This window comes from Hypomesus transpacificus, chromosome 19, assembly GCF_021917145.1.
Source record: "Hypomesus transpacificus isolate Combined female chromosome 19, fHypTra1, whole genome shotgun sequence".
In the NCBI taxonomy this organism is placed as follows: Eukaryota; Metazoa; Chordata; class Actinopteri; order Osmeriformes; family Osmeridae; genus Hypomesus; species Hypomesus transpacificus.
The window spans coordinates 10,038,329-10,055,065 of NC_061078.1; the positions used below are offsets into that span (position 1 = coordinate 10,038,329).

General features: G+C 38.6%; 2 protein-coding genes across 2 annotated transcripts; one reads left to right on the top strand and one right to left on the bottom strand.

Annotated features, from left to right (window-relative positions):
• Positions 1-3,490: 3,490 nt before the first annotated feature.
• LOC124481922 (calcium and integrin-binding family member 2-like) lies at positions 3,491-12,061 on the bottom strand. Its single transcript, XM_047042213.1, has 6 exons — positions 11,713-12,061; positions 10,904-10,938; positions 7,873-7,984; positions 6,286-6,433; positions 5,980-6,175; positions 3,491-4,515 (listed from the first exon to the last, which is right to left on the bottom strand). Exons 1-6 carry the CDS (start codon positions 11,761-11,763, stop codon positions 4,494-4,496), a joined length of 564 nt encoding a protein of 187 aa, XP_046898169.1. The 5' UTR covers positions 11,764-12,061; the 3' UTR covers positions 3,491-4,493.
• A 446-nt stretch (positions 12,062-12,507) lies between these two features.
• On the top strand, positions 12,508-16,639 carry idh3a (isocitrate dehydrogenase (NAD(+)) 3 catalytic subunit alpha). Its single transcript, XM_047042745.1, has 11 exons — positions 12,508-12,613; positions 12,967-13,029; positions 13,197-13,280; positions 13,422-13,536; positions 13,769-13,956; positions 14,666-14,799; positions 14,916-15,018; positions 15,114-15,178; positions 15,368-15,452; positions 15,732-15,884; positions 16,160-16,639. Exons 1-11 carry the CDS (start codon positions 12,587-12,589, stop codon positions 16,241-16,243), a joined length of 1,101 nt encoding a protein of 366 aa, XP_046898701.1. The 5' UTR covers positions 12,508-12,586; the 3' UTR covers positions 16,244-16,639.
• Positions 16,640-16,737: the final 98 nt, after the last annotated feature.

Sequence of the window (16,737 nt, forward strand, 5' to 3'; positions counted from 1 at the left end):
ATTGTGTTAAATTGATTTGCAAAATAAGCAGGGGTGGTCTGGTTTAATCCATGATCAGTCAGATAAATGTCTCGGTTATTTTATGTAGGCTAGTTAAACAACAGCATGCATATATGCTTACCATTATTTTAGCTTGTCTTGATGCCCTGGTTGATTGAGCCATTACATTTCATGCTCAGTGCATGCCAAAATAATGCTCAGGCTTAGCAAATGCTCAGTTACATTTAACTTCAACATTGACTGACTTTTTTTTAGCCACTCAAAGATAACACCATCTTTGTACTTGCCGCTCGCGATGAGGTCAGGTGTAATTGGAAGCTCATGCTTGTAGTGCTGTGTACTTCTTAATGACTTAGCCTGAAGCTAAATGTCATGCATAAATGACTTGACTTTACCACTGCACATGAAATGTTAAATTCATTTTTTATCTGTGCACTTTGAGCTGGTTAATTAACAGGGTGGTAGAATTATAGTTTTTTTGGAGAATATGATTCCAAATGCCTTAATACAATCACTCAGAAACAGACGATTAGATTGGCCCGTCAGCGAATCAAATGTGGCACTGTTGAGAAGATGTGCAGGTGCATGTCTGTTAAATTAACATTTTTTCAAAGCTTATAAAGGAGTTATATTTCTCTTGTCGTAGAAGCAGCTAGCCTTAAATGTGCACAATGGTACTTTTTACCTACTAAAAGAAAAGTTGGAAATGTGGTGGAATCAGTGATGAATATGGGTTGTGCACTGTGGGGGAAAAAATCCAGCATCCTGCACAAGATCATGAATGTTAAGAGCAGACTAGAACTCGCAAAAGACATATATACACACCTGCCAAACTCAAAGACAAAGAAAAAAGACAAAACTGCAATAAAGTCAGAGAAGAGACAAAACAGGGGGGAGTTTTAAATTGTCTCCTGTGTGAAGTCTCATTTTCTACACCAGCAATCCTGGCCAGGCTTTCAACAGTGATATTACAAGAGCCTTCAGACAGAACCCCCTATTTCAATTTTGCCATAACTGGCCCTTCTGCGCTCTCCTTGGCCAAGATCCAGCTGTAGCTAGCTTCATAACTCAGGGCTTGGCGGGCCCCCTGGACGTTCCCTCTGAATGCATTCTGGCATGCACAGGTACAAAGAGGTCTGGAACACTGTAATGAAAACTAAAGGTGAAATTTGAAATCAGTCATCCGAGTTACGGCCACAGTGGCCATCATGGGTTGTTGAACTGGCACAGGGACGTCGAGGTCAACACAAACAGATTAACGTTAGGACCCTATTATCGCCCAAAATAATTGATCTGCATTAGACTTTATGTAGCCTAGTTGTGTTTAACCGACACTCTAATTTTAAAAAAAAGTTGACATTGAGGCTACCATAGCAGATTTTAGATTAATTACCCTGAAAAGACACCGCCCATGGCCCAAAATGTTTTTTTGTGAATTATTATTGTTCAGTTGCTTCATTCAAAGAGCAAAGCATCGCAGAGCTTCTTAGAAACAAGTATCTACCGAATGCTCCATTCTGCTATTTTACCCAGGATAAACTTTTTAAAAAAAAAATCTAATCGAAAGCTCAACTCCACAGTTTTGTAGCTTTTTTTGCTCTTACCGTAAAGTGTAGACAAAAACTTTTTTTTAATCTAATCGAAAGCTAAACTCCACAGTCTTGTAGCTTTTTTGCTCTTACCGTAAAGTGTAGACAAATCAGCGTGCCAAACTCATCCACGTGTACATTTTTGCTGGTTAGATATCCCTGAGATCCCAGGATTCATGAAGTCTACAAAAGTGAGTTGAACCCTGTCACAGATAATGGGCAGGAACAACATCTTCATCATATCAGGGAGGTTATCAAGATGTCAGCCACAACAGTGTCAGTATTTCATGTCTGAGTTTTAAGTATTTACTGCAGGCTTCACATCATAAATAACAGTAGAATATGGTAATGTGTTCGGATGTGCAACATAGAGGGCTTTCTCCATACTGAAAAAGGTAAGGTAAATTCATCTGAGTATTAGGTCTCAGAATTCTTTCAAAGGGCTCTACGAGAGTTAGCTCCAGGGGAAAGAAGGGCTGTGCACTGCCTTCCAAGTTTAATGTTACCCACCCAACTGATTATGATGGCAAATTGCTCATTCACAATAACAAAAATTGCTAAAATGGCAACTGAGATGCCTAACCGTGCTTCTGTTTTTACGAGAGGATGCAAATACAGCTGTTTCTTCCCAGAAGACAACAACTATCCAGTCTGGAAATTCCATTATTTGGAAACAATATATGGAGGTGTCCTTTGACAGTTAGGAGTCACACTCATGTAGTCTGAAGGCCTTATATAAATGTAACATGGCGCCACAGTCAGGTAAGATGATGAGACTGACTGCGGCGGAGTGAGGGGGCCACTGGCTGCAGCATCGAGGACACAGCATCACTGGACTTGGCTGAGCGGCGTAATGAGAATCAATGTCTTTATGGCCGCTTTAGTGCTTCAGCGATATCCCTTTCACTGTGGAACTCTATAACAGAGACTGCATGGTATTGGAAACCAGACCCAGCAGATGCTAGGCGAGGGAGAGAATAGCCAATTAATAGAGCAGCACAATCAGTGTGATCTCCTCTGCCTGCAAGTACGATAGGCATTCTCATAAAGGGAGCTGGAGGGGATGTGATGCGGAATTAAGTGGTTGTTAAGCTTGGGCCCATGCTTAACAGCCATGCCACACTGGAAGAAAAGTTTGGAACTTGTCCCGTTTTCCAATTTCCTCCCTGTCCTTTGAAGTATTAGCATTGGGTCTTACGTAAGGATGAATTTATTAAATTACATTCAGGTACCTGCACTGTTGAAAATTGCTTACTGCCTATATTCAAATTACAATCCATTTTCACTGGTTAGCTAAAGGAGGATGTATGGGTTTTATGGCTACATGATGTCCTTCTTTGGTTTTTATAGATCGTATAGGTTTCAGCTCAAGGAAATTTACTAGTACATTGCTTGGTGATATCTTATTTCCATAAAATGTATGCACACACAACAGTAGGTATATATGTAGAGTACCTCTGTTGTAAAAACAGCAAGTGAGCATTAGCATAATTATGGTTTCTAATAGCATTCATAGCATTTTCAACTGGGCTTTGCAGAGAGAATGCATAAATCTTTCAGTTGCAAAGCATCTCATGAGAACACATTCTAAATTGATGTACAGTATGACATCCAACTCTACTCATCAAGCACTTTAAAAACTTAACATTACCAATTATTTAACTAAATATATTGTCTGCACTTCTAGTGCTAATTCAGCAATGTTTAGCAAACTTTATGAGGTTTGAATGTGTTGATTATCTTTACAGTTTATTCTGGAATTATCCCATCAATCCAAAAAACAAAAAAATCTAGCCTAATCTGTCATCTGTTAAAATATGCACTTTATTAATGGATAATTTAGCAAGAAAATAGTATTACCCAAAGTTGAAAAATTAGCTGGAAAACACTGCATATCTTGCAACAGAAAATGTATTTATTCAAGTCTAGCCAAATGTTAATAATATTGTAAATACTACATTCACAAGTAAATTACTGCTATTGTATCAGGTTTAGAGGCATGAAAAGGTATCAAAGCATGACATTATGGTGGAGACGAAGCCCTTCCATCAACTGAATAACAGTTTAGTATGATTGTCAATATGCTCCATTATGTTAGACAATACTTGATGAGAAAAAAAAAGATATTTGCAATTTAAATTAGTCTCATGCACATCATTAAGACAGATTGCATAGCTCCTGACTGTTCTGTCTTATGTGCTAAAACTGTGCTTTTATACTTTGTATGCATCTTTCTTTCTGGCATAAACTTCCACTGCAAAAGCCCTTGATTTATCTTGTCCATTTTTTTGTCAGTAATAAAATAATGGTTGCATGTAAAATATAGCCTTCAAAAAAATCTGCAACAAAGTCCTAGGTTTGCTATTAAAACCCTTGCACATTGTGTAAGATAAGCACTACTGGTATCAAAATGAGCCCATCTTGGTTCACCCTCTGTCCACCACCATTGTTTGTTCCATTAGAGTTAATGTCCATCTAATTGTCCAACTTTAAGGAATAAGAATTGATTACAGAGAAAACAGTCATGCATTATTGATTTTCTATTTCAAAGTGTCTAATGTGATACTTCCTGTAGAGCATGAATCGGCAAAAAGGCCTGTGCTTCCATGAAAAAGACCCCCAGGGTACACAATCCTGTATTCAAAACTCCTGGTTCCACTTTTCAGATTATATCACAAAGGTCACATTGAAAATATAATTCAATGTTCAGATAGATCTCCACTTGTGTTTGGTAGGACAGGCACTGTGCTTCAGTGAGACTAAGGTCAGGGGCCTAGCTGTGGTATGGTGATAGGGATCCTAAATGTCTAATCCCAAGAAATGTGCCTTGTGATGACTTCAGAGGAACATGGATGTAGTTCAGCATCACCTCCATAACAATGTTCTGTTCCTCATCGAGTTTCCTTAGATTCGTATATGGAAGGTGCTATAAGTAGACAATAAGAGTCATTGTTAGATATACAACATAATGTAATGCATTTCACACATTTACCGTTTTCCCTCTTTTCAATGCGTCTCCAGGACCTGACATGACTAGACTGGAAAACATGGCAGTAATGATACATTTTCATGTTTGGGCTCACTATTAACGAAAAATGACCATAAATAAACTAGATATCATATTGTTATACTGTTGTTACAAGATGGGTTTTCTGAGATGTTATTTTGCCAATGTCATTTTGTCACAGGACATTGATTCCTCAGCAGCATGACTGAAGCCAGAGTAGAGAACCACCAGCTGCAGTGTTCATATTTAAATTATCCCAACACATTTTAGAAAAGTCCAAAAGACTCATGCTTGCTAACATTTCATGCCATTTCATTACCATAATTTTTTCTCTAAAGCTTTATGTGTCACTCTGGCAGACTTTCAGTTAAGATTTACAAAAGCGACTTCTGAAGTGAGGAACAATGCCATGCCAGGGAGGGGGATCACAGAACAGAACTCCAATACACCCATTAACTTACAAGTACGCTGCTAGTAGTGCTACTTAAAGTGAAATAGAGGCACTGTACTGCCATTTTACAAGGGTTGGCCAGTGAACTATTACCAATGTCACATTGGACTGCACTGCCGTGACAGGTTGATAGACAGTTTATTCTCCCAAACATTAGTAATGGCAGTCTTTTGCATGGACTATGTACCTCGAAAGAAGACTGCTGCCCCATTTCATGTAGGTGTGAAATAGAGACTAAGGAAAATGCTTTATAATTGAGTTTGCAAAAGGATTGGGGAAACTACTGAAATTCATCAAAGTCTTTGAGAAAAAACAGCTTCTGGTCTTTAAGGTTTTTCTTTTGAAAATGAGTAGAAATGTGGTGGGATGGCTTATTAATGGGGAATGCACCTCTCTCTTAAAGTTACCAGCATAGCAGCTATGGCAACCGAACACTAGTCTTGCTCAGAGCTGTAACTTAAAATGAATTCCCCAATGACAAACAAGGAAAACAAGTTGAAGCCAATCTAAAGCTGACCCTGTGTGATTGACAAATTTCCAGGTAATTTTACTGCCAAGATAAATCAAGCTTTCAGAAATAGGTGGCCTTCCACTGGCTGTTTCATCTGCATGGTTTTGGTACTGAAATGAAACAACTATTTACAATGGCATGATCAATCACCCAAAAATGTGATCAAGCACTATTGAATTTTTTTTTTTTAATTGAAACTATTTTTGCTGAATTGCAGAATACAATGTCTCACTCATTTGACTCCATTCGTCAAACTCAAGACTCAATGTTGTGGCTGTTTTTGTCCTAACATGTGTTTCTGTAATGTACAAGGAACAACTATGGCCTGAACTATTAAACATCCTTGAATACTGATGCAGATTGTTCTATCATAGGTACTTTTCCATCGTAAAGAATCCCTGTCCTCTTAGAATCGCTGTACCTTAAGAAATCTGGGGCTTTGGAGATCATGTTCTCAAAGTCAGCAAATGAGAGCTTGCTATCTCCATCCAGATCTGCCTCCTCGATAGCCTTGTCACACACCAGGTTGACCTCCTCCGGAGTCAGCTCCCCTTTCGTCAACTTGGTCAATGTCTTCTCCATGTCCTCCTTACATATGAAATTATCCACATTGAAATCTGTGAGCAAGGAAAATGTCACAGTTAGTCAACAAGAAGAATGACTGATGGTACCAATTGCATGTACTTTGACTTCTGACAAATATTCAGTCAGTGACAGGCAGGCTCACCGTAGATCTTAAAAGCATATATTGTCTTCAGTTCTCGCGGTGCTGTTTCACACAGTACAGAGAACATGTCTACAAAGTCGTTGAAACTGAGGTTGCCTTCGCCATCTTCTGAGAAGGTCTCCACAATGCGATTTCTAAAAGGGTTTTCCTTGAGGGGGAAGATACAGAGAAAACAGCTTGTTTTGACCAGTCAACTCTGTTGCACTGACATGACAAACTAAACCAGCTTGATAAAGGTAAAATGTCCCCATAAAGATGATATTTTATCCCTCTAAGTGCTATGAAACACTCAATCTTGCACAACATATTTGCATAAAAAACAAGTACTTAATTGTGATACAGAACAAGACTAATGCACATATCCAATCACTCTAAGAGCCTGTTTAATTGTATGTTCCAGCAGCTCCTGATCTCACTCTCTCCACATTGCGTGCCAGGTTCCATTCATTAGCTAGTCATGTACAGTGCCGTCTACCTGATTGCTATGTCAGCAAAGTGGCTCTTATCCCTCATCGTCAGCTAAGCTAGGCTATAGGCTAAGCTTAGCTGCAGGCTATAGGGTACACTCGGCTTGCCTAGGCTAAACTGAGGTAATTCATGTCAAAATCTGCACAGGTGAAACACAAATTTACGACTGTGTGACCTTTGGTGCCATTTTGGCTATGCCTGTTGTCAGGGAACCATCATTCATGCTTCCAAATGGCTCCAGTCTGTGGAAGTCAAGCACTGGGATGTTTACAACCACAGGGGTAGGTGACGGGACACTTATCATGTCCCTGGTATGAATGGGCTATGGATACTGTCTCTACACTCATAATCCCCAGGGAGAAACATGTGATGGGTATGATTTGATGAGACAACATGCCACTTAATGTGACATGGGAATGGATGCAGTTTGATGGAGTGAAAACCAAAGTAATTGACTGCTATAGTATCATAACATGAAGCTTTACCAAATAGATTCTTATAGATGGTTTAAATGAATAGCTTCTTATGTACGAAGCCTGTCATGAGCTTGTTGGAGATGTGTACTTTACATCTAGGTGTATTCATCTGTTAATCAGATGCAGCTGACTGTATGTGACATATTAGTATGTATCCAGTCTTGGCTAGTTTTAGATGAAGACCAATCTAGAATTGATACATTTGATCAACAGAGAATCTGTACTGAGACCTTTTTTTTTTGTCGATGGCAAAGCTGAATCTCAGTTTCAACACTGCTGTATCTGTTCAGTATGTTGCTCTCAACATGTAACAGGCCAGGCTGGGGATTGGCAGGAAGGGTGAGTGACATATTGAGGCTGACTAATCACAGTGGGTGCTGACTAAGCAGAGAGTGAATGGGATGTTTCTCACTGGCAGGGCTATCAGAGCAGTAATGACTACGGCCTTGGACACATGAATCCTCACTGATACAATGTCACTACTAACCCATTTCACTTCAGCAACCAACAGCAGCATTTATTTCCCATAGGAGATTGTGTTTGGACCAACTTTTATTACACTTTCAGGCACTTTAAAAACTTTCATGGTCTACATTTTACATACAAAAATTGTATCATCATAACATAAAGAAGACATGCTCACCTGCAGTTCTGGCATGCTGATGATCAGTGCCATAGGGAGTTTGATATCTGGCTCGTTGGTGTAATCCATTGGAACTAAGTGGGGAGCCAGTTCACGGTATCTGGCATGTAATCTTCAACAGAGAGAGGGAACACATGATGCACTGCAATATGTTTATATTTCCCTCTGCAAATGATGGCACACTTTGTGTAAAGTATACTATACCTGCCTACCTTTAGAGTAGAATAATTAATTTGGCCTTAAATCAACATCGTATGGTTTATAAATGGGAAAGGAATAAACAGATTAAGTAATTAACACCATGTATCATAAACCCATTTAACTGCTTTTTTATACCAGTTTGATATACTGTATATCATTGGTAACTATCCACAATGTGGCAAACTGTCTCATTGAGTTGAACAATATTTGAGCAAAGAGCAGCCTGTCGGTCAAAGATGTAAGTAACCTTGGCTGAAACATTGCTAAGAAGTTAATGAGATGTTTACAGATCACATTTAAAATGAATACTAAAACCAGTGCTTATTCTTCACCAACTGAGCCTTTCTGGCGTTTGTCTTATGTCTTCAGGGCAGTGTGTCACCACTTCTGGAAAGATGAATCCGTCTGTGCGCGGGAGCGGCCCAACAGCTCTGTAAATTAGCCTTATCAGGTCTGTGAGGTAGTGGTGAATGTACTTTATATCACACAATACTGAACCTCCACACATCTCCACTGAAGGAAACGGTGAAATGCCATAAGGGGAGCTTCATGTATCAAATATCAGGGGGAAGCAATTCAAGACCGAAGACTAAATATGAAAAACACATCACAATTTTTGCATTTTTCAGCAAAGACACAAGGCCACACAAATATTTTGTGAAATTATTGTTTCCAAATGTTTTGAGAAATTACTATATTTCACACTCCCACAAGCCATTTACTCTCTTGTTGTCAATAAAGGTAATTCCTTGGTCAGATGATAAGTTGTGAATTGAGTGGTAAACTAATGCCCAAAACCTGCTCTATCACCACACAAGGGCCCAACCTTTTCTGCAAATGACCAATCAGAGGTTGTCTGGGGTGATCCCAGATCAAAGTAATTTTCAGACTATAAACCTGAAAGAGATTCTCTCCTGGCAGGCAATTAGCATAAAGCAAAGCACTCCTGTCTTTAAGAAATGAATGAGTTCTGGAAGGATTCCAGAAGATACCGCACCTTGGCAGGCTGGTTTTGTGGTCCTAATCCATACAAGGATAAATCTTGATAGCAGATGGAACAAAACATAATCTGACCACATGGATCATTTTGGCAAGATACGCCTTTCTTCTGTATAGGACATAAGTTACGATAGATCTAACTTAACATGGAAATCGTTGTTAGTCTTTATCATTTGCACCTTTCCAGACTCTTGGTAACTTTACTGATGGGGTACAATTATATAAACCTAGGGGAACCTAATGGTTGAAATGTTTTTACAGCACAGCGACACATACTTATCAATATAAAATAAGGACAGGGACTCCAGTGTACAGTGTATTGCCTGATGACCTTTAACTGAACCGTGTGTATAAACCATCAAATCCAAGGACAGAGAAAAAAATGCTATTTCAGTTCAAACAGGAAGGGGAAAATCATACAGTATCCACTATCGCCATGACCGTACCTTGGGAACAGACAGCACTCAAATGGCTCCAGATAAAATATCTATCGGTTCACAAATAAAACCTCCGCTTTATATCAGGACCACCTACACGGTCAGTCTTCCTGCCTACCTGCTGGTCTGCAGTAGAGCCCAGCTCATGACTTTGTGTTACTGGCGTTTCATGTGACTCACACTCCAGGCTGCAAGTTTATTGGCCCATTTGTGGCACATCTGTGCTTGCGACAATCCATCTTGGGGGACTGTGTGTGCGTCATACAGCAGGACCCAGTGCTATCTTGCTGGGAATTTGTTCAACTCAAGTCTCCTGATACAATGTTGCCATGATGAGGATAATGTACCCTGAAGTGGTGTATGTTTTACAATGCCAGACAAAAGCAAAATGTGAGGATACAATTGTCTGGTTCTGGAGAGAGTGATTTTGACTATTACTATGGTTACATTTACTATTGAATTTAGAATATATTCTTCATGTTTTAAGATAAGATATAAATTACGTGAATTAAAGGAACACTTCAGTAGTTTGCTAGTTAATGATGCATGATGTAATCAATACACTACTGTAAACACAAACTCACTAAAGCAAAGAGACGTAATAAGATAGCAAGAGAACATTGATTACGCAGAACACACAATGAGTCAACAATTATCTGACTGTAATCTACAGTAAACTGATTCTCCAGAATGCATCACAATGCAATATACTTAATCATAATATAAATCTCTGAAGTCATAATCCCATTGACTATGTAGCATTTTGAAAGCAGTATTGTGGTCATGACCTACATTTGAAGAAAATAAACGGCTGACAGAGAAAAAAAACACACCATCCCCTGGCAACAATACAGCAATTTAATTGCTTTAGAATACTGAGGCCAGCAAAAACTAGCATGAGACAGAGATTCACTGGTTTTGGACAAGCTCAAATTACAGAGGCAGTTTGAAATTGAGCAACAAAAGTGGGGGCTGTAGAAAACCACTGGTCAAAGAACGATGAATAATAGACAGTAGATTGATGTGGGCCTAATTATATATACATGAGCAATACAACCATTGGATGATTCTTGATTTACAGTCTTAATGAAAGTTCCTTTGCCCCAAAGAACCAGCGAAATAGATATTTAATTACAAACTGTATCTCAATTAATTTTATTTCGAAACAACTCAGAAAGTATCTGAGTTGATTGTGTGCTCAACACCACTAAGACATACGTTTTATCGATGTGGTCGGCCCATTATTACTTTCTTATGAAGTGTCAAACGTTCATGTTCACGTGTATTTAAGTTGTTGAAACAACCACATGGTCCAACAGTCCTTCATTAGAAGCTACTGAGATGACCTACAGAAGGTCTTTAAGCTGGGTTGGTAAAGCAGATATTTAACTTACCGTAGGATCTCTTTGCGTGTGAAGAAAGTGCAATCCTATAAGAGGAGCAGAACAACACAATTGTGCAAGATTAAATCAGCAGTGGTAACCAGATATGGCTCTGCCATGATGATATGATAACGGCCAACATTTGGTAATGCGTCTGAGATTGTGTCGGGCAGGTCCGTAGTTAGACAAAGATAAAAGCCTAGTCTTAGGGTGAAACACAAGAATATAGCCAATTACACTATCTAGTTTCTATTACATCTACTATAACAAGCAGATTTTTTTTTTCAAACCACAGATTCCATTACAAAAGAATTTTTGGACAACTTGGAAATTAAATATAAACCATTTCTTAACTATGTATTTTATGGAATTACCATACCACTATTTTAATGATTCTCACACGGTTCTTTGTTTGAAGTAGCACCTGTGAGAACAATGTTAAGAAGAACCCAGCGATGCTTCATGGTACAGAATGGGAGCTTGGACTTGATACATTGCTGGGCCAGGTCTAACCTTTGAAAGTACTATACAAGCCTGGATCAATTAACATCATAAAATGTTATAGCATATGAATAATGATCATTAGATGAGAATAATTAATGCTCAAATAATGTAAAAATCTATATTGGTCTCATGAAGGTGTGTCTCTCTAACCTGAAACACATAATGCATCACGCATATGATGTTGATGAAAATCAGTTAAATGCACTCTTAATAATATTTTTTTAACAGAAATGGAAAATGGTGATGTGAATACAAAGGCTACATTATACATATCCAATAATAAATAAATAAATAAATAAATATAATGCACATCTTACCTGATATGCCTCGAACTGTTCATCAGTAAATATTGTTTGCTTATTACCCATCCTAGTCGAGTAATTATTCCATTACACAGACACATTACATTGGAAGTTCGTGATGCTTTCTCTGTTTTAGTAATTTAAGACGACATCATGTTCTCTGCATGAAAACATGATGGATGCATTCTCCAGACATATAATTTTTGATCGGGTTTCTTGGATTATTGGTATATTTACAAACAAAGTAGACGTCGTTGCAGAGCTCGTTATTTTAGACGCAGTCAAAGGCAGAAATTCTTTTTCACGCATTCTTGGAGTAGAGTGGCTCGCACATTGAGTCCTTGTTGAACGTTGTTTCATCACTGGATTGTTTCAGGATGTTGCACACAGAGCAGATGAAAATGATGAACCACCAGGTGGCGCCATTTAAAAGTAATCTGCTATCATAGATTTTATGTGTGCAGAAGCATTGCAACAAATATGGAATGCAACCATAATACCTACATCCAGGTAGTTGTTAATATTTTTCTTATATATTTATTTTAAAACTAAAATAACAAAGTAGCGGTAGTAGTAGTAGTACAGTTTTAACAATGCACTGAGAAACGACATACTTTGTAAGTCAGTTAGTATGCTACTGATTGAGATGAAAATAATTGAAGTAGTAGCACTAAATATATATTGCTGTGCGTAATATGTAGTTTGTTTAATGGCCTACTTGAACTTTTTTCAATTATAAACTAACGTTTCAAAAGCAGTAGCACTTAAAGTGGGTTATATAATTTACTGGCAACCTTGTAAAGACTCGAGACTGGACTTCCTGTATGTGACGACATCAGCTTACACTCCGGAATCTGTAGAACAGCAGTAGAAGGACCAAATCACAAGTATGGCAGGGAACGCGTGGAGGTCAATGGTAAGAAAACATGTATGCCTTAATCAATTACGCCACTATTACCCTCCTTTCTATTGAATGTGCGTCTACAGGGTCTCCTCCACTTCGGTGCTTGGTGGCCTCTGAAATGAAGTATGCTGTCCACTAATACTGTGTGAGGCCTTTTCTGTGCGTGTCCTTCACTGACACCCAAAATAACGTTTGCAATCTATGTGCTACTATGACATACCGGTTTGATGGTTTAACAAAACGATGTTTTTTTGTTACGTGTTTTCATGTTGCAATGCTTTCCATATGTGCTGTGATTATCATATAGGTATCTGCACGCTAGACCTACGCGATCTATAACCTTACGTTTCTTGTTTTCGCTTCAGGTGTCCCAAGTCATTGGGGCTCTAAAGAGACCGGTATTAGGTTCGAAACCTTTTTCGAGGGGGGTAAGTCAGCTCGCATGCTTCTCAAGAGTTCTAGAAACTTACACATATGTCTAGTGTGTTTGCTTGGTGGATGCTATGTCTTTTCATTTGCTTTGCATCTGAAAAGGTCCCTCCTGACTGAGTCCTATATAATGTTAATAGACGGGACTATAACTTGCCTTCCATAGATCCAAACGGTTACACTCATTCCTGGAGATGGGATTGGTCCAGAAATCTCATCAGCCGTCATGAAGATCTTTGAGGCGGCTAAAGTACGTTTTGAAACACCAACTCCGTCCATTCTCGCAGTCTGAACAGACTGTAGGCTAGACTTCATAAGAGAGTAGATGCATCAACAGTTCAGACGCTGTTATAAAACAAAATTAAAGCAATGTATAACATTCTTTCCAAAGGCTCCTATTGGGTGGGAGGAAAGGAATGTAACCGCCATCAAAGGACCTGGAGGCAAGTGGATGATTCCCCTTGATGCAAAGGAATCTATGGACAAGAGCAAGATCGGTTTAAAAGGTACCTGTATGAAAATTGTTATTATGGGTAAAGCTGGTAAAGCACTTAACATGATATCAAGAGGTCCCAGGTTAAAATCCCCCTTATGTGTTGTTTTGAATAAAATATGCTAAATGAATGCATTGTTATATTTTTGGTTGGTATTGTTAGTTTGTATACATTTGTATTATTTATATTTTATCAGTATTAGAAAAGGAGCCAAATGGAACTTGATTTTTGTTACTTTTTGCAGGGCCCTTGAAGACCCCCATTGCTGCAGGGCACCCCTCCATGAACCTGCTGCTGAGAAAGACCTTTGACCTGTACGCCAACGTGCGTCCGTGTGTTTCTATTGAGGGATACAAGACCCCCTACACCGATGTCGACCTGGTCACCATCCGTGAGAACACTGAGGGAGAGTACAGTGGGATTGAGCATGTGGTAAGGACATTGTTTCACGCCATCAATTAATAGTGTTGATTTTTTTAAACAAAGACAAGTCGCTGATGATTTTATGATTTAATGTACAACCTGGACAAGTGATGGGAATCCAGCACAGAACCTCATGGCCTGTAGGCAGCTGTATCAAATATGTTTTTCTAGTTGTTTAGGACCAATCATGGTTTAGTTGTCAATACTGGTGTTCTTATAGCCTTTTACACTGTTCCAGCTGGATTTGAAAGGGAACACTTAGGCTATTCCTCAGGTTGTTTCCTAGGTAAGGTGGAACAGCTGAACTAACCAGCCCATAATATGAAACTTCCTTAGTGCTTAAAAGTAGTTTTAACAAGATTCCCTTCTGTATGTTCATCAACTTCTGCTTTCCAGCTTGTCCTCCTTTGCTCATTTTGTCATCATCAAGTGGTGGTTGATGGTGTTGTATGTCATTGCTCAATGAATCCTAAAATCACTCCGTACCAAATCCTATTGTAGTGTTGAGATGTATTTCCCTAAAATTTAAGACCAAATTATCCTTAATATTCTGTTATTGTTGTCTTGTTCCGTTGCTCAGCTGGTATGCCACAGTTATCACTGTCCCTTGAACATGTCTATGGCTAAGCCAATCCTCTTCCTCTTACAATGTAAAAATTAAACATATGTTGTCCATGTTAACATTTGTGTCATATATAACATCTTCTTTCTGTTGTAGATTGTGGACGGAGTGGTGCAGAGTATCAAACTGATCACTGAAGATGCTAGCCGGCGTATAGCTGAGTATGCCTTTGAATACGCCAGGAACAATCAAAGAAGCAGCGTCACTGCAGTACACAAAGCCAACATCATGTTAGTGTGACAGGGCTTTAATTGTATTCTGAAAATACATATAAAATGGCTGTCAAAGATTAATAGATACCACAAACTAAATCATTGATTTAATTGTGCTTTATTCTTTCGAACAGGCGCATGTCCGATGGCCTTTTCCTGCGAAAATGTCGGGAGGTGGCAGAGAATTTTAAAGACATAAAATTCACAGAGATGTACCTTGACACAGTGTGTCTTAATGTAAGACCAACCCCATATGCAAAAATGTAACTGTTAAAAGTGTTTCAATTAGTTCAGTTATCTGATCTCAAATTTCAAAATTATTTCTCTTTCAGATGGTACAAGATCCTACTCAGTTTGATGTGCTTGTGATGCCCAACTTGTATGGTGACATTTTGAGGTCAGTGTTCCTTTGAATGCCTGTACACTGAATTTACTTAAACTATTAAACACATTAATAGCTTAAAAGAGCTTCGATCTTATCGGCCTAACCTTGGCTTGTTTATTTGTGTGCATTAATGTCACTACACCGTTCTTTTGAAGACTGTTATTACTGCAGAAGTAGCTAGTGTATGTATGTCTGTTGCAGTGATCTGTGTGCTGGACTTATTGGAGGTCTGGGAGTTACTCCTAGCGGCAACATTGGAGCCAATGGGGTCGCCATTTTTGAATCGGTTTGTTTTGCGCTATTTGGGCCGTTTTCATTAATAGTTTCATTGTTTCTCGAACAAATGCAAGACACTGTTTTGTCAAGTTATTTCATGTACACTGTTAAAAGTCTTATCTTTAGTCACATGAAAAGTGACCAATAACATGTCCATTGCATTCCCATATAAGTCACATAATAGCCTTGATTCCAGCCAGTCAAATTATACATTATACATAGCAAATTGGAAAAATGACTATTTAGTTAATACTGTAGTAACTGACACTTATGTTTTTGTGGCTTCCAGGTTCACGGGACAGCTCCCGACATAGCAGGACTGGACATGGCCAATCCCACTGCTCTGCTACTGAGCGCTGTGATGATGCTACGCCACATGGGTCTCCATGGATATGGCAAGAAGATTGAGGCAGCTTGTTTCGACACCATTCGTGACAAGAAGGTGGGTATTTATCTGGCAAAATGTAACACTAAATTGCCTAAATCAGTTTAATACTTTTAGTAAATTGCTTAGAATACAATGATACTTTAAGGAAATAGTTGAATACATTGTTTATATTAAAACAGTCGTGAGTTGTGGCTTGACATTTTTTGTCAAACTGGAGACATTGCTTTTATCTGATATAGGCATCAGTAGTTTCCGTGGATATGGGTGGTATAGCATGGGTGATTATTGAAGTGATAAAAGTTTCATGTTTTTTCCTCATTCTCTTACAGGTACTAACTAAAGACCTAGGTGGAAACTCCAAGTGCTCCGAGTTTACAGCTGAGATCTGCCGTAGAGTGCAAGATATGGACTGAAACTGCTGCTAATTCACAGTTTAATACATGACAGTACATGGGTGAAAAGTTGTTACAACTTGTGGATACAAACTCATCAAGAACTTTCACTAATGAAAATCATTCTTAAAATATATGTACGCACAACTTGACTCACGTATTCCAAAATAGTGGGGGACATTTCAGACGCATAACTTGTATTTGGTTAAATATAATAGCAGTCCTCTGCATGTGTTGTCTGACAATTCTGGTAGATATTTGACATTTTTTAATGGTAAATGTTACTGCTTAGACATCCACTATTTATTATTTCTACTTACTTTCTCTGGATTTTATGTACGAAATGTATCAATGTATCAAAGCAGCTGATTTCAGTTCTAGAGTTCCATATATAAAGATAACTTGAAAGACTAAAAAGGATTCATGTCATTTTGTCAGACCCACAGAAAGTTGAGAGGATGTCCAGTATGTATGCAAATTAAGCAATTTAAATGAGAAATAGACTAATATAGTTG